At 41.6% G+C, this 24562-nt stretch overlaps 2 protein-coding genes across 2 annotated transcripts in view; both read left to right on the forward strand.

Moving 5' to 3' along the window:
* Positions 1-663: 663 nt before the first annotated feature.
* Positions 664-24562, forward strand: part of Xk (X-linked Kx blood group antigen, Kell and VPS13A binding protein) — a 46790-nt gene continuing 22891 nt past the window's right edge. The window contains exons 1-2 of the mRNA XM_075958342.1: positions 664-1051; positions 8299-8561. Coding sequence (XP_075814457.1) covers positions 807-1051; positions 8299-8561 — 508 coding nt within the window. The 5' untranslated portion in view covers positions 664-806. The remainder of the gene's footprint in view (positions 1052-8298; positions 8562-24562) is intronic.
* H2al3 (H2A.L variant histone 3) lies at positions 12702-15669 on the forward strand. Its single transcript, XM_075958343.1, has 2 exons — positions 12702-12715; positions 15360-15669. The coding sequence occupies exons 1-2, from the start codon at positions 12702-12704 to the stop codon at positions 15667-15669; spliced, it is 324 nt and encodes a 107-aa protein (XP_075814458.1).

The following is a 24562-nucleotide window of genomic DNA, read 5'->3' on the forward strand; positions in this document are numbered from 1 at the left end:
TTTAAAAAAATTATTTTTGTACTTTTTGTTTCATTTTGTTGATTTTGACTTTTTTTTTGTCTTACTGTTTTTTATTTTAGGTATTTTTGTGACAGAGATAGCATAAAGTTGGGTTGTTGGAAGGATGAGAGAGTAGGCTAGGGGAAAGAATACGTTGAAATATATTGTATTCAGGTTTTTAAAATAAACAGTTGAGCGAAAAAGAATTGTGTTAGCCTTAGGGGTTGGCATACCAACAGAGGTAGGTGTGTGTGGGTCTGGAAACTGCTTCCTTATTAGTGAAAACCAGACTTGAAAACCGTCCGTGAAACCAGACGGATTGTGGATCAGGAAGGAGTTCAGACTCCCTCACCCCCAATTCTGGTTTCTGCTGCTTGCGGAAAGCAAGTACTCAAGACAGCCCAGACCTACGGACTCTAGGACCCAGAGGCTGCGCGCGGGCCAGCTTGGTTGGCGGCCTCCAGGCGTGCTCGGGCAGCTGCGGTCAGAAGGCGCGGGTTCGCGACCCGCCCGGAACAGTGTCCCCAGCGCCACCGCGAGCTTGTGGCGCGCGCTGGCGGCTGCGCACGGTGCGCGTGGGCGTGTCCGAGCGGAGCCACGCTGCCCGCCCCACCCCCTTGTGGCGGTTGCCCCCAGGCTGGGCTCCGGCTTGCGCGGGGCGTGTGGCCGGGCCCGCGTGCCCTCAGCGGGCTACGCCGCGCGCCGGCGGCTCGGGGCCGGGCATGCTGGGAACCGCTCGGTGAACCGTCACCGCCGCCGCCGCTGCCGCCGCCGCCACCCGCGGGGCGAGTCTCTGAGGCGCGGAGATGAAATTCCCGGCCTCGGTGTTAGCGTCCCTGTTCCTGTTCGTGGCCGAGACGATAGCAGCGCTCTACCTGAGCAGCACCTACCGCTCCGATGGGGACCGCATGTGGCAGGCGCTGACGCTGCTCTTCTCCTTGATGCCCTGTGCTCTGGTGCAGTTCACGCTCCTCTTCGTCCACCGCGACCTCAGCCGCGATCGGCCACTGGTGCTGCTCATGCACCTGCTCCAGCTCGGGCCCCTGTTCAGGTGCGTGTGGAACCCAGAACCCGCCCTTAGGCCACAGCCCCTGGCCGGTACCCCCTCTACTGCCACAGCCGGGGAAGAGGCCTTCCTGAAGGAGACAGGTGGCCAGAACCAGGGTTGACCTGCCCTGCTTGCCCAAACCTTCCCATTCCAGTCTCCGAAGATGTCCTGGATTTCAGAACCCATAGATGGAATTGCCAGTGTTAACTTGAATTTGCTCAAAAAGAGCAGCAGTCTTTGCTTTTTTTTTTTTTTTTTGGTCTCCTAAAAATACGTGGCTTTCTCTGTGGTCAAGTGGACTTCTTCAGGATTGGCATGCGTGGTCTTTAGAAGTTACTCTAAGCGCGGTTAAAGTCAGAACCTTTATGGGTCATTTAATTTAGTTTATCAAGCGCATGGCACTTAACTGTGTACCAGGCACTACTCTAAGTGCTTTGTTAAAATTTATTTAATTCATATACAGAAGTCTATAAATTCATGCACCCTACTTTTCTCTTAGCGTGATGATTATTGTCTAGCGTGAAAACATACGGTACCAGAGATGTCTTCTGAGTCTGCCCAATTTCTAATATAGTCATGAAATCTGGGACACAATGTGCCTTGAAGACAGGAAGTTACTATGTGTTAAGAAAAACTGTTAATGCCATTTCTGGGGGGAGAAGTTGTTGTTGTTGCTCTTTGTGGTGCTGTGGATTCAATCCAGGGCCTGGTACAGGCTAGACAAATGCTCTACCACTGGGCTAAATCCTTAGCCCTGAGAATTAATATCTATGAACACAAAACAAGAAGTACACAGTCATGAAATAGACCTGATTTTAATCTCAGAACTTGAAGGGAATTTAAATGTATTATTTTCCTATCTTTTATCTTACTCGGGGAAATGCGAAAGTAAAAGTTTATGTTCAGATTAAAAAAGCGTTCACAATATTAAAACTTTGCATGCTACTTTAAACACAACCGTTTTAGCTTACTGTACTGTGCTGTTTAACAGTTATGGCAAACTCGGTAAACAGGTTCCCCATTCTTCAGGAACTAGGCATTCCTAGAAAGGACAAGAAATCTATGCTGGTAGTAGTGTTGCGGGCAGTCAGGGAGGCATCAGAAAATTGGGTTGGGGGTACTTAGGAAGCATGGCAATCAATTAGCTAGTAGGGAACCCATGTTCCTAAGCAAGCCCTGTGGCCCTGCTAGTGCCCCTGCTCAAGAAGCAAAGTGAGGTTTGACTTCAGACAAGGCACTCATCATTTAATGTCATCTGTGGGGAGGAAACTCATGTTTGGGTGGAGTGGCTTGGGGAACTGAGAATTCACAAAGGTTGCTGGTGCTGAGAGGTTTGGTTCACACCTCCATGCCTTAGCTGATTCACTCTTGGATTTGTTCACTGCGTATCTATTATTTTGGTGCTGGAAGTTGAATCAAGGACCTTAGGCATACTAAACCCGTGCTCTGCCAATGCTATAGGCGCTCTCAATCCCTGTCCCCATTTTATACAAGGAGTAAATGAGGCTCTGAAGCATGTTCCCAAGGCTTCCTTCCAAAAGGCAATTAGGTTCATTATGTTCTCTGTGTTCTGTAAAAGAAAGTAGAGTGTTCAGTACGCTTTATCAGCAGTTCCATCTTCAAAGCTTTAAATGGTTCATTATTTGTGAGCAAAATTTAAAAAAAAAATAGACAACCAAAAGTAACCAGGCAAGTAAGAATCCTCTATCATTGCTGTCATTTAGAAGTGTCTCTTAACGTTGAGAGTACCTCAAGACAAAGCTGATAGAATATTGCTTATAAAAACAACAACTATAATCTAGAGTCCAAGGGAGTATATTAAGATGTTAAGAACAATAGAACTGAATGGCAGAGTGTGAGTTTAGGGTTTTTTCCTCCTAAATATGAACATAAGACAAATTGCTTCTTTATTATAAATTTTTTGGTATTCTTCAGTCGTCAATGTACTTAAAAAACTTTATTAAGGAAAAGAGTCTCATATTCAGATATTAGCTGATTTATGTCAAGAAGTAATGGACCCAACGATCTTTGAAATGAGATAGACAAAATAAGGTTTCAAGACCCTTAGCTTGCAAATGAAAAGGAAATTTGTTGATTTTTGGTTAACGGGACTTAAAAATTATTACTGAGATTTCTTCCTAATGACAGGTTCTAATTTGAACTCTGAAATCATCAGCTTTTCCGAAAGATCCAGTTATTCCCACAAACAAGGGAATCACAACACTTCTTCCCTTTTACCCCTTAGCAATGGTTTTTAGTAATATTTTCAAGTTGTTTGGGGGCAGTTTACTTCTACTCAAGTTAGGGTAGCCAAACTACCATTTTTAGGGAGATGCTGTTATTGAGTTCATACAATATGACCCAATTAAAGTGCATATATATTTTATTCTATATAGTGCTTGCTTTAATATGTCAGATCCTTAGTCTATAATACCTTCCACTAATGATTATGGACTGTAACTGTTAGCTCACTTCTACCCCTTTATTACTTCAGGGAGTCATTGGCAGAACTATTTAGTTCATTTATTTATTATAATTTTAGTCATATATTTAAATGTTTAGCTATAGTTTCTATAGTTCTTTCTAATATGAACTTTGGATAGTGTCTTGAATTATCTTTTTTCCAATTTGAAGGAAAATCTTTAAGTTATACTAAATATTCTGGAAAAACCAAATATTTCTTTGGAAAAAGTATTTTCATTAGGGTCCTTGGTACCTCAAGTCATTTGTGCTGCCACCAACATGCCTAGTTTTACCTAGGGGACAAACTGCTGTTATGATTGACAAATGAATTATATTATTGCTAGAAAATGGAACTGAGTGAAAAAAATGATCAAATTACTAAATATCTACAGCAAAGATCATCATGAGGTCTGCAGGCTGTGCTCCACTGGCCAAATCATGCCACCACCTGTTTTTGTAAATATAAAGTTTTTTTCTATTTTCTTTCTTTTTTAAGATTTATTTATTATGTATAAAACATTTGGCCTCCATATATGGCTGGAGGCCAGAAGAGGGAACCAGATCTCATCACAGATGATTATGAACCACCATGTGGTTGCTGGGAATTGAACTCAGGACCTCTGGAAGAACAGTCAGTGTTCTTAACCTCTGAGCCATCTCTCCAGCCCCCATAAATAAAGTTTTATTGGAATATAACTATCTATAGTCATTTCTTTATATATTATTTGTCCGCAGAGGCAGAGTTGCGCAGAGACCCTGATAGCCTATAGAACCTAAAATACATTACACAAAAGCTTCCTGACCAATGGAGTATGTGATATTGAAAAACTACCTTGAATAATCTTTATGAAGGATGCTGGTCCTCTACCACTGACCTACATCCTTAGCCCTTACCTTGGGTGATTTTATTCAAGTAGTTTGTGCAGAGAAGCAACAATTAAAACCAACCCTCTAAGCAACATTGGAGTAATTAGATAAGTCTTGGCAGAATTTGAAGAAAACAATAGTTTGTTTCTTAGTTTTTAGAAGTAGTAGTAAGTGTTTAGTAGTAGTAGTAGTAGTAGTAGTAAGAGGTCTTGGGACAGTTCATAAATTTATAAGATACATTGTTTGAAGTTTTGTTAAGATATGCCAGGCATGGTGGTGTATAACTTTAATCCCAGCACTCAGAGGCAGAGGCAGAGGCAGAGGCAGAGGCAGGTGAATCTCTATGAGTTCGAGGCCAGCCTGGTCTACATAGTGAGCTCCAGGACAGCCAGGACAACATAGAGAGACCCTGTCTAAAAGGAGGACAAAAATAAATCACTTGGGGAAAGCAGTGAATTGTGAGAGGCTCCAACATTGGAGCTTCCTGTGCCGTTATTTTTTTTTTTTGCTGGAAACTTTGTCATTTGCATAAGTTGATCTCAAGTTTCATTTAAAAAATTCTATAAATGATTCCTATTTTATATACTCTCCTCAAACATCAATAGAGTTTCATTTTTATACAAACCCTTATTTCATTCATTCATTTCTTAGAGCAGCTTTTAGCATGTTCTACCTTTGCTTGTTTATTTTGATCTTTAAAATCTCTAACTTTAACTTTTAAATCACAAATAAAGAATATTTTTTAAAATAACAGAGAAACAAAATATATTTGTACAGTGAAGAAAATAAAATCTTTAATTCAACTGCTTAAAGAGAATAATTCTTAATGCTTTGTTTTGTATCCTTGCTAGTAATTTTATGGGGTACGATTGTAAACTGTCAGGAAAAATGAACCCAAATTCCAGCAGTTTACTAATTTACAAAATTTATTTATCCCCATCAAGTCTGACCAATGTGCTAGTTGTTTAACAACTTGTTTACACAATTTCTTTTTAACAATTGGCACTTTTGAGTCACAATAATTCAGTTCTGTCATTTCACTGTTCATGTGTATGTTTGTGTGAATATATGTTTGACGGTTTCTCTTAAATTTGCTTCCCAATTCCAGAGAACTTAGACATCAGTGAGGACACTAAGAGAGACTTACATAGATCTAATCTACATGGGAAGTAGAAAAAGACAAGATATCCTGAGTAAATTGGGAGCATGGGAACCTTGGGAGAGGGTTGAAGGGGAGGGGAGCAGAGAAAAATGTAAAGCTCAATAAAAATCAATTTACAAAAAGAAAAAAAAGAAACTGAAAAAATTGCTTTCCTTATCAAATATGATAAAATATTTTTTCAAATATGATAAATGTATTTTTATTTTAATAAATTAGATTGTTATGGATTGAATCTAGGGCCTAATACATGCTGAGCAGACTATATTCCAAGCCCAGGATTTTAATTCCTTTGAAAAAGCAAATTTGATTGTGTATTTGTGTGTCTGTGTTTGCGTGCATGTACACATGTCTCACACATATCTGGGTGCCTGTGTGAAGGTCAGAGGACAGCTTGGGAGAGTCTGTTCTCTTCTTTCACTACTCAACAGAAACCCAGGGATTAAACTCAAGTGCTCGGGTTTGGTAGCAAGCACCTTCACCCACTAAGCCATCTCACCAGATGCTATTTATGTTAGACATTTTCCTCAACTGTTGGTTTTGAGAACAACATAGTATTTAGTTGAATGGATGTGCTTGTATATATTTATCCTTTCATTTTGAAGACCTCTAAAATAATCCCATTATTTTGCTATTAGAAATGATGCTGATTTAAATTCTTTTGTAAGGTTTCTTTGTGAGCTGGTATATCAGAAACTATCATGTGAACTAAAAGTACAACATAAATATTGTTGTGTTACATATTATATTTATTCTGTATATGCTCCATTATCCCGTCTAGAAAGTGAGCACCTCTGAATGAATGGAGTGGGAGTCTTTAAGCTATCTAGTAAAGTACATCTGCTGTCATCACTTCTTTGAGAAGAAATAGCACGACCACTTTAACCTCTCTTCTACACCTTGCCACTTTTGATGGTCTAACAATATTAACAGGGGTGTTCATTGTCAGTCAAAGGTTTAAATTTTGGAGGAGGTAGCCTTGAATTCATGAACTAAAGTATTATCATTTTTTCTTCTGAACAAACTAGACTATACTGCCATGTCTTGATAAAATATATTAAAGAATCTTTGATTGAAAACATATTACAAGATAGATAGTAGACAGATTTAGTAAACTACATCTGCTGTCATCACCACTTTGAGAATAAATACCATGACCATTTTATTCGATCTTCTATGCATTGCCACTTTCGATGCTCCAACAATCATCTTAAATTGAATATATATTACAAGACAGTAGACAGACTTCCCCAATACACAAACCACACACTTTCTTCCCCCTAGAAAGAAGTGAACAAAGGTAATAATCATGAAATCTGTCCACTTCGTGTTTACCGGAAAGGCTGTTGTATTTCTTTTCATGCATCAAAAAGAAGGTTTTAATTTACTATTTGAAATTATAAATGTACTTAGGTTGTCATAGATACCTCCAGGTGATATTATAAAGTTAACAACATTCAATAAACCCAATGAAGCCATAAAATCTAGCAGCATTGTAAGATTGTTATGAAAGTGCCTGTTTTAGGTCATAAAAGTCAATGTTTAAAACTAAGGGAAAACTTGTTTTTCCTAGCATTTCATTATGTAAGCTTTCAAACATGCAGAAGAAAACCTTATTGACTTGTACACCCAAGTACCTGCATCCTAGATTCTATAATTAACATTTTGTTTCATGTACCTTTCCATTGATCCATCCATCAAATCTATCCTCTCTCTCTCTCTCTCTCTCTCTCTCTCTCTCTCTCTCTCTCTGTGTGTGTGTGTGTGTGTGTGTGTGTATTTGTTTTAAACAAATCATAGCCACCAGTACTTTTTCTTTCCATCAGTGTCTATCTATAATATTATCTAGAGACAAAAATTTTAGACACTGGTTCCTTAAGGATGTGTCCCTAGAGCAGGCTTCGAACTCCTTAAATAAGGCATTTGCCAACCCCAGGCATGTTTGAATTTACCATGGCCAATATGGGATTATTAGGATAAAAAAATAGATAATATGTTGTGGTCTTTCAATGAATTCTAAATTCTTAGCATTTAGTAACTATGTGCTATAAAAGTACCTAATTTCATTCATCTTCATGTTCCCCTCCTCCTTTCCTCCCTCCCTTCCTCCCTCCCTCCATCCCCGCTTCCTCCACCATCTCTCAGCCTTATTGTAGCCCAGGCTCATCTATAACTCACTGTATAGCCCACACTGGCCTTGAATGCTTGACAATTATTCTTCCCAAGCCTCTAGAGTCTAGAGAGTGCTGAGATGATTAAGTGAGCCTGCACATCCTTTTTTAACTAGGCTGGTTTGTGGCATCAGTTTTATGTGGAACGTTTACACACAGCCCTATACCCTTTAGTCCTCTTTCGTAGCAGGATGACAGAGTATGTGTTTTCTCTATTTTATTATTGAGAGGGAAAGTTCAGAATCTAAGGGCTTTATCTACAGCTGCACAGGTAATGTATGTCAGGAAGAAAAGCTAACCATTTTTTTTCTGTGGCTCTAGAGTGTTAACTGCTTCCCATTGTCTTGTTTTCTTTGCCTTGGTAGCTTTCAGTGTCACCTTTTCTTGATTCTCTCTCAATACCCAGTGGTCTACTGGAGTCCTTGTAGAAGACTGAACCCCTAAGAACTGATCCTTAGAGCGAGTGATTTGGAGAGATTTAGAATAGCCGGGCAAGGGTTTGAGAATCAGGCTAAGTGAAAACAAGATGACTGGGAAAGGACAGAATTCTGCCAGTCATTAATTGCAATGACTCATTAATTTGTTCCTAGGTGTTTTGAAGTCTTTTGCCTCTACTGTCAGTCCAACCCGAATGAAGAGCCTTATGTGAGCATCACTAAGAAACGACAGATGCCAAACGATGGCCTCTCAGAGGAGGTTGAGAAGGAGGTGGGCCAGGCAGAAGGCAAGATGTTTACCCACCGTTCCGCCTTCAGTCGGGCATCAGTGATCCAGGCTTTCCTAGGCTCTGCCCCACAACTGACCCTACAGCTGTATATTACCGTGTTGCAGCAGAACATCACTACTGGAAGAAGTATGTATGCATGTTTTTTTAATTTTCTGTTTTTATTTGAGGTTCAAAATGAGAAGCAAAACAATTTTTATTTGGGTGAAACCCATTTAGATGTTCATTTGTTCTGAATCTGTGTTCTCTTTGCTAACCTAAACTCCCAGTAAGTTAAAATGGTAACACTTTTTGGAGGAGGGGGCTTATGAATCTGTATTTTGGTCAGGGTTCAAAAGGATAAGTTTATCTGTGCTCTAGTGTGGACCAGCTGAGGTGGCTCAAATATGTGGGAGTTAGAATTTATTGAAGACTCATATACTGATATGTTCTTAGAGACTCACCTCTTGTCCATGTGGGCAGAGTTTAGGCTTCCTTTACAGTGTGGTACTGCTTCCAGGTGTGAAACTGAGTCATTTTTGTGGTCTTGAGCCATCTACATGATAGCTAAAGGGTTATTTTCTTTTTAACTGCAGTCTAATTTGTAAAGCAAATTCAGTAGTTTTAGTATATTTATAGTGTTGTGCCAACATAACTGTTACCTATCATTTTAGACTCTAAAATTTAGAACATAGAAGTAACCTACACATTATCAGTCACTATTTTTTCCTTGTTCTCTTGTCCTTAGCAACTGCAAATCTTCTTGCTATTTCTGTGGATATGTCTATTGTGCCTATTTTATGTAAATAACATCATGCACTATTACAAAATTTTTGTATAGTTAACAAATAACACATCCTGTCTCTGTGAAATTTCATTTTGGATAAGGTGGGCAGTCTTTGACTTCTTCAGTTTAGTCAGCAGAAGCTTGATCAAGTCACTGGGATCTTAGAGGATATGTTGCTCTTAAACTCAGGTTAGAATTCTAAGATTATTCTGCTCTGGGAAGGTTCAGACAGCTTACCATTCGTCTTGCTTGAGGGTACCCTTCTGTATTTTACTATAGGAGGTAAAATTGACTGTAATAAAGATTGTTCCATGGACACTTATTTTATGGCAGGTACTGTGCTGAACCTCGTAGCATTTGTTTCTCGTGGTGTCCCATGACATAGAGGGTGTTCTTTTCATCTGCTTGAAGAGGGAAATCATACCTACTAGAGGAACTGTGAGCTAAGATTAGATTTGTGTAGTTTCATTCATGGATGCAGTGAGGATCTATTGAGTATGTTCTGTGTTCTAGTCTCTGCGCTTGTCTCTGACGATAAAGTGTTAATGAAATGGGCAGGCTCCTATCACCTTGAAAGAAAATGTCAGACATGAAATAAATCATTAATCGTGTATTTATTTTACTTCTGATAAAGTATGAAAAGTAAAAGTTAAGGAGACTTTGTGGATTCTAACCAAGGTTGGAAATGAGTCAGACTTTTCTAGAACATAGATTTATATTTAAAAATGGCCAATGAGGCAGAGACTATGGAAAAACAATATAGAGCATCTTAAGATTTAAAGTGTTAGCCCACATGGAATGGGAAGCCACTGATGAGTTCTAAGTGATACAGTGTCACAAGCAGATTTAGTATTAGTAAATGACCACCCTTGGAAATGAATTGGAAGATAGTCTGGGAAGGAATAGGAAGGACAGTAAGTGTGTCACTACAATGTGTAGGGGACAGTGATAATGCATTGGAGTAGAATGGTCATAATGGATTCTTGAAACGATATTAAAGATATGGAGAAGGAATAACTGATGACTAATTAGATATGAAGGTAAAGCAGAGGAGATGCTAAAGAGTATTTTCAGGTTCCTGCCACAGTTATAGTCACTGAAGCTCTCTGTACAAGAAGCAAGATTCTGTGATTTTTTAAATTTAAGATTTAGAGTTTTTTTTATTTTTTTATTGAGAAAAAAACAATTTCCGCCTCCTCCCAGCCTCCCACTCCACCCCCCCCACACTCCTCTCCCCGTCCCCCCACTCCTCTCCCTCTCCCCCCATTCCTCTCCCCCTCCCTCTCAAGTCTGAAGAGCAGTCAGGGTTCCCTGCCCTGTGGAAAGTCCAAAGTCCTCCCCCCTTCATCCTGGTCTAGGAAGGTGAACATCCAAACTGGCTAGGCTCCCACGAAGCCAGAACATGAAGTAGGATCAAAACCCAGTGCCATTGTCCTTGGCTTCTCAGCAGCCCTCATTGTCCGCCATATTCAGAGAGTCCGGTTTTATCCCCTGCTTTTTCAGTCACAGTCCAGCTGGCCTTGGTGAGCTCCCAATAGATCAGCCCCACTGTCTCCGTGGGTGGGTGCACCCCTCTTGGTCCTGACTTTCTTGCTCATCTTCTCCCTCCTTCTGTTCCTCATTGGGACTTTGGGAGCTCAGTCCAGTACTCCAGTGTGGGTCTCTGTCTCTATCTCCATCCATCGCCAGATGAAGGTTCTACCTGACTTCAAACTCTACTACAGAGCTAAAGTATTGAAAACAGCTTGGTATTGGTATAAAAATAGAGAAGTCGACCAATGGAATCATATAGAAGACCCAGATTTTAACCCACAAACCTATGAACACCTCATTTTCGATAAAGGAGCTAAAAGTATACAATGGAAGAAAGAGACCATCTTCAGCAAATGGTGCTGGCACAACTGGATGTCAACCTGTAGAAGAATGAAAATTGACCCATATCTATCTCCATGCACAAAACTCAAGTCCAAATGGATCAAAGACCTCAATATCAGTCCAAGCACACTGAACCTGATAGAAGAGAAATTGGGAAGTACCCTACAACAGATGGGCACAGGTGATCGCTTCCTAGGTATAACCCCAGCAGCACAGACATTAAGGGCAACATTGAATAAATGGGACCTACTGAAACTGAGAAGCTTCTGTAAAGCAAAGGACACTGTCACTAAGACAAAAAGGCAACCCACTGACTGGGAGAAGATCTTCACCAACCCCACAACAGACAAAGGTCTGATCTCCAAAATATATAAAGAACTCAAGAAACTAGACTTTAAAATGCTAATTAACCCAATTAAAAAATGGGGCACTGATCTGAACAGTGAATTCTCAACAGAAGAAGTTCAAATGGCCAAAAGACACTTAAGGTCATGCTCAACCTCCTTAGCGATCAGGGAAATGCAAATCAAGACAACTTTGAGATATCATCTTACACCTGTCAGAATGGCTAAAGTCAAAAACACCAATGATAGCCTCTGCTGGAGAGGTTGTGGAGGAAGGGGTTCCCTCATTCATTGCTGGTGGGAATGCAAACTTGTGCAACCACTTTGGAAAGCAGTGTTTCGGTTTCTCAGGAAATTCGGGATCAACCTACCCCTGGACCCAGCAATACCACTCTTGGGAATATACCCAAGAGATGCCCGATCATATGACAAGGGCATTTGTTCAACTATGTTCATAGCAGCATTATTTATAATAGCCAGAACCTGGAAACAACCTAGATGTCCTTCAATGGAAGAATGGATGAAGAAAGTGTGGAATATATGCACATTAGAGTACTACTCAGCGGTAAAAAACAATGACTTCTCAAATTTTGCATGCAAATGGATGGAAATAGAAAATACTATCCTGAGTGAGGTAACCCAGACCCAAAAAGATGAACATGAGATGTACTCACTCATAATTGGTTTCTAGCCTTAAATAAAGGTCAGTGAGTCTATAATTGGATATCCTAAAGAAGCTAAATAAGAAGGTGAACCCAAAGAAAAACATATAGCTATCCTCCTGGGTAGGGGAAGTAGACAAGATTGCCAGGCAAAAAATCGGGATCTTAAGGGTGGGGTGGGAGGGGGTAAGGGGAGATGGGGAGAGAAAAGTGAGAAGGGTAGGATGGGGAGAACTTGGGGCAACGGGATGACTGGGATAAAGGAAGGTTGGATAGGGCAGCAGGGAAGCACATATCTTAATTAAGGGAGCCATCTTAGGGTTGGGAAGAGATTTGGACATAGAGGGGCTTCCAGGTGCCCAAGGCGAGGTCCCCAGTTAGTTCCTGGGGCAGCTGAAGATAGGGAACCTGAAATGATCCTATTCTATAACCATACTGATGAATATTTTGCATATCACCAAAGATTTAGAGTTTTTACAAAATGAACATATTTAAAGATTCTATTTAGATCATGAGAAAAAAAGATGTTAAAATTACCTCAAAAAGTAGACCAAAGAACAGACCTGAAGATATAAGAAGGAGTACTGAGATGAGTGCATAAAGGAAGGTAAGTCTGTTTTCGATGGATGTCAGACGGTAGGACTGGGAATGTGGGTCAGTGGAAGAGCGCTTGCTTAGCAAATGCTTGGCCTTCAGTTCAGTTTTCATTACCATAGAAAAAAGAAAAAGAAATGGAAGAAACACAAAAGGGGCTAGGAATGTATCATAGCTCAGTAGGTAGAGTGTTTACTTAGCATACATGAAGCCCTGAGTTCAGTCCCCAGAACCACACAAACCAAATGTGGTGGTGCACCCTTTACTACAGCGCTTGGAACAGGAAAATAAGAAGTCTAAGATTCCTTGTTTCCAGTCTGCTATATATGAGAGATACTCTGTCTCAAAAAGGGGTGGAAGTCTTGAATGTGGCCTAGTCGCTAGAATGCTTGCCTAACTTGCCTGAACCTCTCTGGGTTTAATCCCTTACACTAGCACAAAATAAACCAGGTATGGTGACACATGCCTGTAATTCAGCATTTGGGAGGTGGAGGCACGAGTATCAGAAATTCAAGGCCGTCCATGCCTATATAAGAGTTCGATACCAGACTGGGGCATCAGACCTCATAATACCTTAAAGCTACTCTGCAAAGGATTGGAGGTATGAGAACTGTAAGGACATTTGAATCTGGTTTCCAGGATGCAGTTTCCATGGGCAGTGACCATGGTTGGATCCTAACAGTTTCATAACCTTGCCAGTAGACACCAAATTTTATAACTGGCTAAGATGGTAAATTTTATGTTATGTAAACTTTATCTTAATAGAAAATAGAACAAAACCAGAAAAGTGTCAGTCACTGTTGTTAACAATGGACAATAACTTATCAACTGTAAAGGAATAGGGGGAAAAAAGCCAGCACACTAAATTGGAAATGAAGAAAACACAATAGTAAAAATGGAATCAAAAAGAACTTTACACAAGGGCTGGAGAGATGACTTAACTGTTAAGAGCACTGTCTCTACACCTAGTTGTTAGGAATTTTCCTAATGCAAGCTCTGTGCCTAGCAAAAATCCCAATCAAGCCAAATGACATAGAGCCGAATTAAAGGATATCCAGGTTTAATGGGATTTCTGCATTCTCAGGTGGGGATTTGGGGGTAGGGGAAGTGGGGGGTTGGGGGAGGGGTGGGGGTAGGGGTAACTAGTGGAGGAGTGGGGAGAAAAGGCCTCACTTTCCCAGGTGCAGTTTAAATAGACTTGGGGAGTGGTCAAGGTTTTGGTGGGCTATCTTGGCCCTCCTCGGGGGAGGGGTCAAGGTTTTGGCAGGCACAGGGGTGGGGCTGTCTTGCCCCTCCTTGAGGAAGGGGTCAAGGTTTTGGCAGGTTGCCTTGCCCCACCTCAGGGGAGGATTCAGGTTTGGTGGGCACAGGGGTGGGGCTGTCTTGCCCCTCCTTGGGGGAGGGGTCAGGTTGGTGGGCACAGGGGCAGGGCTGTCCTGCCACTCCTCGGGGAGGGGTCAGATTTGGTGAGGGTGGGGGGCCTACAAAGATGGAGGCCCAGACTAGTACTTACACTAGTGACTTCCATATGGTGGAAAGAGAGAACCAACTCCTCAAGTTGTTCCCCGACTCCCAAATGCTTGCCAGAACATTATGCTCCCCAATAAATAAATATTAAAAATATGAAAAATCCATTAATTGGTACAATGACTATATGGTAAAAATAAATTTTAAGTGTTCTGTTGATGTATAGGAATCACATGAACTGATGAAAAGGGTAGGCATGGGAGTACATTCCTGTCATTGAACTGGAAATAGCTGTAAAGTGTCTCAGATAAAGTAAATCAGTTAAGTATATTTGTGGATGTGCTCCAAAACGGGGGGGGGGGGGGGGTAAGATGATCTAAAATTGTAAAATCAAAATCCTCAAGGAGATATGAACACGTTACATACTTAACATGTAAATATCTGGCAGATATTAAATGAAATGGCAAATGTGATGCGCAGTTCAAAGAAGAGTAAAAACTACAAACAGGAATACTGATTGGGAACACTAAGGTGACTATATCAATTGAGAGAAAGCTAGAGTCTGATACATAACATAGAGTTTCATCCTCTGGGTAGGAGTTTTCCATTGATGCAGAGGTCTTGTCAGAATATAAAAATCAATAGAAAGGGTTCCCATCAAAAGAGGATGTAATCAGGTGGGCTTGGTGGCTTGTCTGTAATTCCAGCTGTGAAAGCCTAAGGCAGGATCTCTCAAGTAAGGTGGCTAGTAAGTAAGATTCTCTGTATTGGTGAGCTCTGACTTGAATTGAGAGATCTTGTCTCAGTAAATAAGACAGAAAAGTGATCAAGGATGATTCCAGATAACAAATTCAGGGCGCACACATATGCACACACACTTACACAAACACACATGCACCCACACCCAGGCAACATGTGCATATGTATATGTATAACACACACACATGAAACGGTGGGCAGTTTCTTTCCTAATATGGGCATTTCTGTGCTGACCATCAGCTCAGTGGATACCAGTGACATCATAAAGTCTGTGTTGTAACAGAAACTTGTCCTGAAGAGATAAATACATGTGTAGTTCAGAGGGTTGGTTATTGTGAGAGACCCAGGCCAGAAGAGCCGTGGAGTTCAGCCAGTCTCTTCAAACAAGCACCATGGCTAGAAGAAGATCCAGAGGAAACATCTTCAAAGGCAACACCTCCTACAGAAACAAAATCTCCAGCAGACGCAACATCTCCCGCTCCACCAGAGCAGAGCTTCAATTTCCTGTTAGCCGGGTAGACCACTACCTGAGAGAGGGCAAATATTCCCGCCGCCTGAGCTCTTCTGCACCAGTATTCCTAGCCGGTGTGCTCGAGTACATTGCATCTAACATCCTTGATCTGGCTGGCGAGGAGGCCCACACCAACGGCAGGAAGCGCATCACCCCAGAACACGTGTATCAAGTGGTAGAGAACAACGAGCAGCTCCACGAACTCTTCGGAGACCCCAGATCTATCGATGAAGAGACGTCCGAACCCAATGAGAACTAAAGGTGCCTAGGTCTCAGAGGTTGGAGGGTCTACCACCCCTTCAACCTCAACCAGTCACAATGTTGTTCTAGCTGGGGGACTAATCAAACATGCTATTAAAGCATCTAAACTGAAGTCGCTGGTTCTGACTCTTTTTTGTTTGTCGTTTGGGCTAGAGAAATACCCAGGAGGGTGGTGGTGCGTTTGGAGCTGTGGTCAGTATTGGGGATTTGATTTCCAAGGGAAATTTCTTAACGGGGGACTGTGTGAGCAGTGGTCTTGGTGGGAGGAGGTGGTCAAGAGAGAAAAGAAGGTCTTGATAAGAGAAAGGGGTCCTCGTGAGGCGTGAACACAGGTGGCCCCGGTAGGAGGATTTGACTGTGGTAGAGGACAGAGAAGCAGTCCTAGGAAGTTGTGAACATGGAAAGCCTAGGGAGCCTAGAAATTTGGGTTGGGCCTCCCAGGCACATTGGATTCCCAGTGCAATGGTGCTAACTGGAGAGGGGTGGATGAAGGCATGGACTGTGGTAGGAAATGCTTCTTTGGGGGGAAGATCTCAGGTCAGAAGACTTGGGATAGAGGAGATCATGGAAAGTGGAACACCGTTGGCATGAGCTTCGAGAGTCAGAAGTGTTCACAGAGCACTGAACAGTGATGGTGAAACCAGAAGGAAATGCACAAATTAGGAAATATAGTCTGGGTTTTCTTTTAGATTTTAATTTTTTGCCTCGTTCTGAAAGGATTTGCACAAGGATTAGTAGGTATAGTACTAAGATTCTGTGTGGAATATATGTATAAATGCTTTTATATCATTCTTTTTTCTTGGGGAAAGGTCCCTCTACATAGCCCTGCCTGTCCTGAAACTCACTATGTAGACCAGGTTGGCCTCAAACTCACAGAGATAGACCTGCCTGTGTCTCTCAAGGTCTGGGACTAAAGTCATGTGCCTCCAGTCTTAGGCATACTGGTAAACTAAATAACAATAGTATATAAATGCAGTTACTTAACTAACATATAATTTAAGCAAAACATTAATGAACCTATACAGATCTTCAGTTGTGAGCTGAATGTGAGTATCATTCTCAGAAGGAGGCTGTGGGTTGTCAGTGGTGGTGCATGCCATAGAGCAACACAGTGTCATCAGAGGTTGAGCCTGTGTCTGAAGAGTTTTTCTGAATTATAAATAAATTCTGTCCCTGGTGTTTCACAGAAAGTCCATGGGATTATTATTAACACTCTCGAGTGCTGCTTGCACTTAGCTCTAGGACCCAAATCAAGTGTGCCAACAATCTATGCCCCTGCCTGTGAACGTCCACACTTGAAGTTTTCACTGTTCATCAGGTCCTGGTATGTCTCCCCCCCCCCCATGCTGCTGTTGGCCCTTTAGACAGGACTTCTCAGAGGATGTCCAGTCAACTTTCACAACAGAATCAGAAGACTTCAGTTTCAGGTCCCAGTGCACCACTTTCTTTCCGTGTGATCTTGGACATTCCCTGTTTCCTCTGGGCAGTGAGTTCTTCATGTGGAGCTTAGAAGAATCTTCCCCTCTTTGGTTTCCTATAATAGCTGCATAGTCCTTTCCTGTCCCCACAAGCTCAGGCCACTTTTCCCAAAAGCAGCTAGCTGTGCCTGGGGCTCATTGCCTATTGGGAATTGGGATTACTAGTTATGACTACCACCCTCTGTTGTTGAAGGGATATGATAGAAAAGTACTAACTATGCAGAGGACAGAGGCAAATGGCAATGAGTACAGTGAGCAGGCTTTGCTTCTCCTCTTTCATTTTTCTGGTGGTTCTCTATGCCTGGCTTATTAGAAGTAGAAAAAAACAACTTGCTTTGATGTATTTACAGGAATAATAATAGAATGAAGTGCCAGAATTGTGCTATGGCTCTGGAAAATGTACTTATAAAATCTGAAACAGCTTTCACCACACAATCCCCAGTGATATTTTTGTGTGTGTTGAAACCCTACTCCCAAGATTTCTGCCACACACACATTCATGATTCCATGGAGAGCTATGAAGTGTATTTTCTTTGTAAAGCCTCTTATAAAACACCAATTTATTTTTTAATTAACTTCTAAGTATTGAGTTTCATTATGACATTTTCAAATATAGTTTGTTTTTTTTTTTTGATCCCCTAGATCCTCTTCTCCATTCTTCCATCAGCCTCAGAGCACCCTGTGAACTTATCTCATTCTCCCCTGCTCATTCCTACTGCATCTTCCCTCTCCCCAGCAACCTCAGGGGAGATCGACAGCTCCCCTGATCACAGGATGAAGATGTTTTTAACCTCCTCCCTTCCCTGCAGTGAAGTATCTCTATATCCAGACGTTCTGAGTTTCTTCTAGTTCTAGTTGTGGCCTTCGGTGACAATAGTCATTATATTCAGAGCTCTATTCTCAAAGAATGATTTTGGTCAGAGCCGGCCTGGTTCTTGAGCCTGGACTATTAGACTGGTTAGATAGCTGTCTGACTTTTAAAAGCCATTTATTTGTCTTATGACTGTGACTTATTGTATTCTAAAACATGGCCTCCTGGGTATGTGACAGGACAGCATGCCAGTTGAATTAACTTAGTATAAAAGGAGCTATAGTGGGTGGGTCAAACATGTCAGATGAACAGCCCTGTGCAATCAGTCAGATCATCACCTTACAGTCCGTGTAGTAGTGTAAGAGTATTCCTAGTCTCTCTGAGATCTGCATCTTTTCTGGGGTTGAATTTGAAGATTGCATTTGATTCAACCTGGCTAGCAAAGTCTTTGCAGCATCAAGAGACTTGGGAAGATCAATCAGCAAGGTTACTGAACTCCATTTATGTATTGTGCTCAGCTGTACCTACAGGTTTCATAGGAAACATGGGGCCCATGAACAGCATAGCAGATGCTTAAATGCATTACCATGTTAGATACATTTTACATTAGTTACCTTTTATTGCTGCAATAAAACACTGTGACCAACTTAAGGAAGAAAGAGTTTCTTTGGGGCATAGTGAGGAAATACAGGACCATAGCAAGATCAGAACTCAGCAGGGCAAATAGCAAATCCTGTAGCTCCATGTCTGGTGTCTAAGGCTTTGCTTTCCAAGGGCTTGGATGCTTCCACTCCAGGTTTGTTGCCTGGGCTGAACCACTCCCTGTATGCCACTCTCAATGGCAGATGCTTCACATCTCTGACGTCTCCAACACCCTTGGAGGCCGCACCTTCACAGCTTCATGCAGTGGCCTCTCAGGGCCCCCAGCCTATTGCCTTTTCGTAGTGACTCCAGTACTTCCATACTTTGCACAGCGTTGTTGGCTCCCTGGAACCACAGAGGATAATTTCATGACCCCTTCACTTTTGTATCTTTCATGCCTCCAAAGCCAGCACCACATGGTTGACATTCATAAATTCAGATGCCTGCTTTAGATGGGCCCTCACCCCTTTGGACCACTCTAAAGATAGCTTTTATATGCTTTCTAGGAAGAGAAAACCCGATAGGCTCTCTTTTGTAAGTAGAAGCTTTAGCTAGGCAGGGTTTGGCTCTGAGGGTCCCCTTCTTACCTCTACAGTATAGAGCAGGATTCTCTGAGGCTATCAAATGCTGGAGGAGGTAAACAGATCGTGGAAGGTTCCATAGTTGGTGGGCAGCAAATTGAGAAGAAGAGTTTAGCTCCTACCTGTTCTTGAGACTCTTTCCTGGACTCTGCCCTAAAAGGAGACTTATAGTAAAGTGTTTGATGTTCTCTTCTAGACAAATGAAGCTTCTTAATACTCAGATAGTAGGGTCTGTCTGATTTCTAGGAATGCCCTCAACAACTCATTTTCAAGAACATCTGCTGGTATCTTATTTGGGGTACAGGTTAGGAAAAATGGACTGAGTTGGGCTTTGTTAACCAAAATCTTATTCTGCTGGACATGGTGCTGACTTTCCAGTATTGACTGTTATGTAACTTAAAAATAGTTTATGTGTGTGTTTAGCCTACATGTATGCCTGTGCACTACATGTGTGCATTTCTCCTGGAGGTGAGAAAGGGGTGTCATATCCCCTGGGATTGTAGTTACAGCTGGTTTTGAACTGTCATGTGGGTACTGGGAATTGAACCTGATTATATGGAAGTAGTCTTGACCTCTGAGTCATCTCTCCAGCCCCTGCTATTTTTTCTTTTTCTTTTTAAAATTTATTTATTTTACATCCCAACCCCAGTTTCCCCTCCATCCTATCCTTCCTTTCCCCCTCCCCCTTCTCTCAATCCATTCCCCCTCTGTTTCTTTTCAGGAAGGGGCAGGCCTCCCATGGGCATCAACAGAGCATGACATATCAAGTTGTGTTAGGACTAGGCACTTCTCCTTGTATTAAGACTGGGAAAGGCTACTCAGTATGAGAACTAGGTTCCCAAGAGCCAACCAAAGCATTAGGGACAGCCTCTGCTCCCATTGTTAGGAGTCCCACGAGTAGACCAAGCTACACACTGTCACATATAAGCAGATGGCCTAGGGTGGTCCCGTGAATGCTCCCTGATTGTTGGTTCCGACTCTGTGAGTTCCTATGAGCCAGGTTAGTAGTTTCTGTTAGTTTTCTTGTGATGTCATTGATCCCTCTGCCTCCTACAGTCCTTCCTCTCTCTCATCAGCAGGATTCTCTGAGCTCTGTCCAATGTTTGGCTGTGGGTCTCTATATCTGTTTCCATCAGTTACTGGATGGAGGCTCGCTGATGACAATTGATGTAGCCACCCATCTGATCACAGGAGATGGTCAGTTTAGGCTACATATCCAGTATTGCTAGGAGTCATAGCCAGGTCATTTTTTTGTAGATTCATGGGAATTTTCTTTGTATAAGGTTTCTACCTGACTCTAAAATATCCCCTTTACAGTCATCTCTTTCAGCATTTTTCCACTTCATATCCAAACCCAATCCTTCAAGTTTCCATCCCATCTGCCCCTAGTTCACCTAGAAGATCTCTTCCATTTCCCTTTCCCAGGGAGACCCATGCATTCTACCTAGCAGACCCTGGTATTAAACTGACCGCTTTGGTGTTCTGAAAAGGGCTTACATAATGGCATGAGCCTGCGTCTAAGAGCCTCTTCTCTACAGTCACTTAAGTCCATTTTCACTGAACTCTAAGACAGTTGTTGGTTCATTGTAGATCAAAAATTAGCCAGAGGTGACTGAAACTTAAGTCTCTGTGGTTCACTGTTGATTTCTAATAGTTTTCCCAACTGGACAGTCAGGTGGGAGTGCATAGTAAATATAATACAAAGGATATAATAGTAATAAAAAGTGATATGCACAATAAGATAAACTAATTTAAAAGAAGTATTTTGGTCATAATGTTTTAGTTGAAATGATTAAGCATATTTTCAAAGACACATTTACTAGTTTCTAGGTGTGTATGTTTTTAAAAAAGCATGATATGTGTCTTCGTTCAAAACTTACTGTTAAAAGATACTTAACAAAATTTTAAAAAGAAAGATTTAATTTTTTTAATTTACTGAAATAACAACTTCTAACACTATAATGTTTTGCCTTATATCATGAGGAAGCACAAACTGGACCCTGATAATTAGAAGTGGGGCTCTAGAAATTTTCCATATAACCTAGAACTTTAATACTTCTGTCCTCCAGTATCTGATATTGGTTCCCAGATGACCCTCCTTGATATTAAGATCTGATTCATTCTTAAGTCCAGTATATAGTGGTGTTATATTTATTAATAGTATACACCCATATTTCCCTATATTTTATCTCATTTTATTTTATTTGAACAGTACCTTGCTATATTGCCTAGACTGATCTCATATTTGTGAGCTCAAATGATCCTCCTGCCTCAGATTCCTAACTATTTGGGACTATTGCAGGCATACACTACCACTTGCCTATAATTCATGTCAGCTCTAGGCCATTTATAAAAACAGTGTAAATAGGATGTAAGTAGCTTTCATTCTATATTGTTTAGGGAAGGATGACAAGGAATTATACCTCTCCAGTACATACACATTATTCTTTTTTTTTATACTTTTTTTTTATTGATAAAAGGAGAATAAAGAAAAGCAAGAAAAAAAACAAATTTCCACCTCCTCCCAGCCTCCCATTTCCCTCCCCCTCCTCCCATTCTTCTTCCCCTCCTCCCACCCCTCTCCCCTTCCCCCCACTTTTCTCCCCCTCCCTCTCCAATTCAAAGAGCAGTCAGGGTTCCCTGCCCTGTGGTAAGTCCTAGGTCCTCCCCCCTCCGTCCATATCTAGGAAGGTGAACATCCAAACTGGCTAGGCTCCCACCAAGCCAGCACATTGCGTTGGATCAAAACCGCGTGCCATTGTCCTTGGCGTCTCATCAGCCCTCATTGTTCGTCATGTTCAGAGAGTCCAGTTTTATCCCATGCTTTTTTTTTGGTAACAGTCCAGCTGGCCTTGGTGAGCTCCCAATAGATCAGCTCCATTGTCTCAGTGGGTGGGTGCACCCCTCGTGGTCCCGGCTTCTTTGCTCATGTTCTCCCTCCTTCTGCTCCTCCTTGGGACCTTGGGAGCTCTATCCAGTGTTCCAGTGTGGGTCTCTGTCTCTATCTCCATCCATCGCCAGATGCAAGTTCTAGGATGATATGCATGATATTCGTCAGTATTGCTCTAGGATAGGGTCATTTCAGGTTCCCTATCCTCAGCTGCCCAAGGAACTAACTGGGGGCCTCAGCTTGGGCACCTGGGATCCCCTCTAGGGTCAAGTCTCCTGCCCATCCTAAAGTGGGTCCTTTAACTAAGAAATGGGGTTCCGTGCTCCCCTATCCAACCTTCCTTTATCCCGATCCTCCTGTTTCCCCAAGTCCCCCCTCCTTTCCTTCTACCTTTTCTCTCCCCATCTCCCCTTACCCCCATCCCACCCCACCCCCAACCTCCCACTTTTCTCCCCGGAAATTTTGTCTACTTCCCTTATCCAAGAGGATAACTATATGTTTTTCCTTGGGTTCACCTTCTTACTTAGCTTCTTTAGATTCGCCTATTGTAGACTCCGTGACCCCTATTTATGGCTAGAAACCAATTATGAGTGAGTACATCCCATGTTCATCTTTTTGGTTCTGGGATACCTCACTCAAGATAGTGTTTTCTATTTCCATCCATTTGCATGCAAAATTCGAGAAGTCATTGTTTTTAACCGCAGCGTAGTACTCTAATGTGTATATATTCCATACTTTCTTCATCCATTCTTCCATTGAAGGGCATCTAGGTTGTTTCCAGGTTCTGGCTATTACAAATAATACTGCTATGAACATAGTTGAACAAATGCTTTTGACATATGATAGAGCATCTCTTGGGTAAATTCCCAAGAGTGGTATTGCTGGGTCCAGGGGTAGGTTGATCCCAAATTTCCTGAGAAACCGAAACACTGATTCCACAGTGGTTGCACAAGATTGCATTCCCACCAGCAATGGATGAGTGTACCCCTTCCTCCACAGCCTCTCCAGCAAAGGCTATCCTTGGTGTTTTTGACTTTAGCCATTCTGACAGGTGTAAGATGATATCTCAAAGTTGTTTTGATTTGCATTTCCCTGATTGCTAAGGAGATTGAGCACGACCTTAAGTGTCTTTTGGCCATTTGAACTTCTTCTGTTGAGAATTCTCTGTTCAGTTCAGTGCCCCATTTTTTAATTGGGTTAATTAGCCTTTTAAAGTCTAGTTTCTTGAGTTCTCTATATATTTTGGAGATCAGACCTTTGTCTGTTGTGGGGTTGGTGAAGATCTTCTCCCAGTCAGTAGGTTGCCTTTGTGTCTTAGTGACAGTGTCCTTTGCTTTACAGAAGCTTCTCAGTTTTAGTAGGTCCCATTTATTCAATGTTGCCCTTAATGTCTGTGCTTCTGGGGTTATACCTAAGAAGCGATCACCTGTGCCCATCTGTTGTAGGGTATTTCCCACTTTCTCTTCTATCAGGTTCAGTGTTTTCGGACTGATATTGAGGTCTTTAATCCATTTGGACTTGAGTTTTGTGCACGGTGATAGATATGGGTCTATTTTCATTCTTCTACAGGTTGACATCCAGTTGTGCCAGCACAATTTGTTGAAGATGCTTTCTTTCTTCCATTGTATACTTTTAGCTCCTTTATCGAAAATGAGGTGTTCATAGGTTTGTGGGATTAAATCCGGGTCTTCTATACGATTCCATTGGTCGACTTCTCTGTTTTTATGCCAGTACCACCCTGTTTTCATTACTGTAGCTCTGTAATAGAGTTTGAAGTCAGGGATGGTAATGCCTCCAGACAATCCTTTATTGTATAGGATTGTTTTGGCTATCCTGGGTTTTTTGTTTTTCCATATAAAGTTGATTATTGTCCTCTCCAGATCTGTGAAGAATTTTGATGGGATCTTGATGGGGATTGCATTGAATCTATAAATTGCCTTTGGTAGAATTGCCATTTTTACTATATTGATCCTCCCAATCCAAGAGCAAGGGATGTCCATCCATTTTTTGGTATCCTCTTCAATTTCTTTCTTCAATGCCTTAAAGTTCTTGTCAAATAGATCTTTCACTTCCTTGGTTAGATTTACCCCAAGATATTTTATGCTGTTTGTGGCTATCGTGAATGGAGAAGCTTCTCTGATTTCCCTCTCTGCTTCCATATCCTTTGTGTATAAGAGGGCGACTGATTTTTTGGAGTTGATCTTGTATCCTGCCACATTACTAAAGCTGTTTATCAGCTGTAAAAGTTCTTTGGTGGAGTTTTGGGGGTCGCTTATGTACACTATCATATCATCTGCGAATAACGAAAGTTTAACTTCTTCCTTTCCAATTCGAATCCCCTTGATCCCATTATGTTGTCTTATTGCTATTGCTAGAACTTCCAGCACTATATTGAAGAGGTATGGCGAAAGTGGACAGCCTTGTCTTGTTCCTGAGTTAAGCGGGATGGCTTTGAGTTTCTCTCCATTTAATTTGATGTTAGCTGTCGG

Source organism: Microtus pennsylvanicus, chromosome X, assembly GCF_037038515.1.
Source record: "Microtus pennsylvanicus isolate mMicPen1 chromosome X, mMicPen1.hap1, whole genome shotgun sequence".
In the NCBI taxonomy this organism is placed as follows: Eukaryota; Metazoa; Chordata; class Mammalia; order Rodentia; family Cricetidae; genus Microtus; species Microtus pennsylvanicus.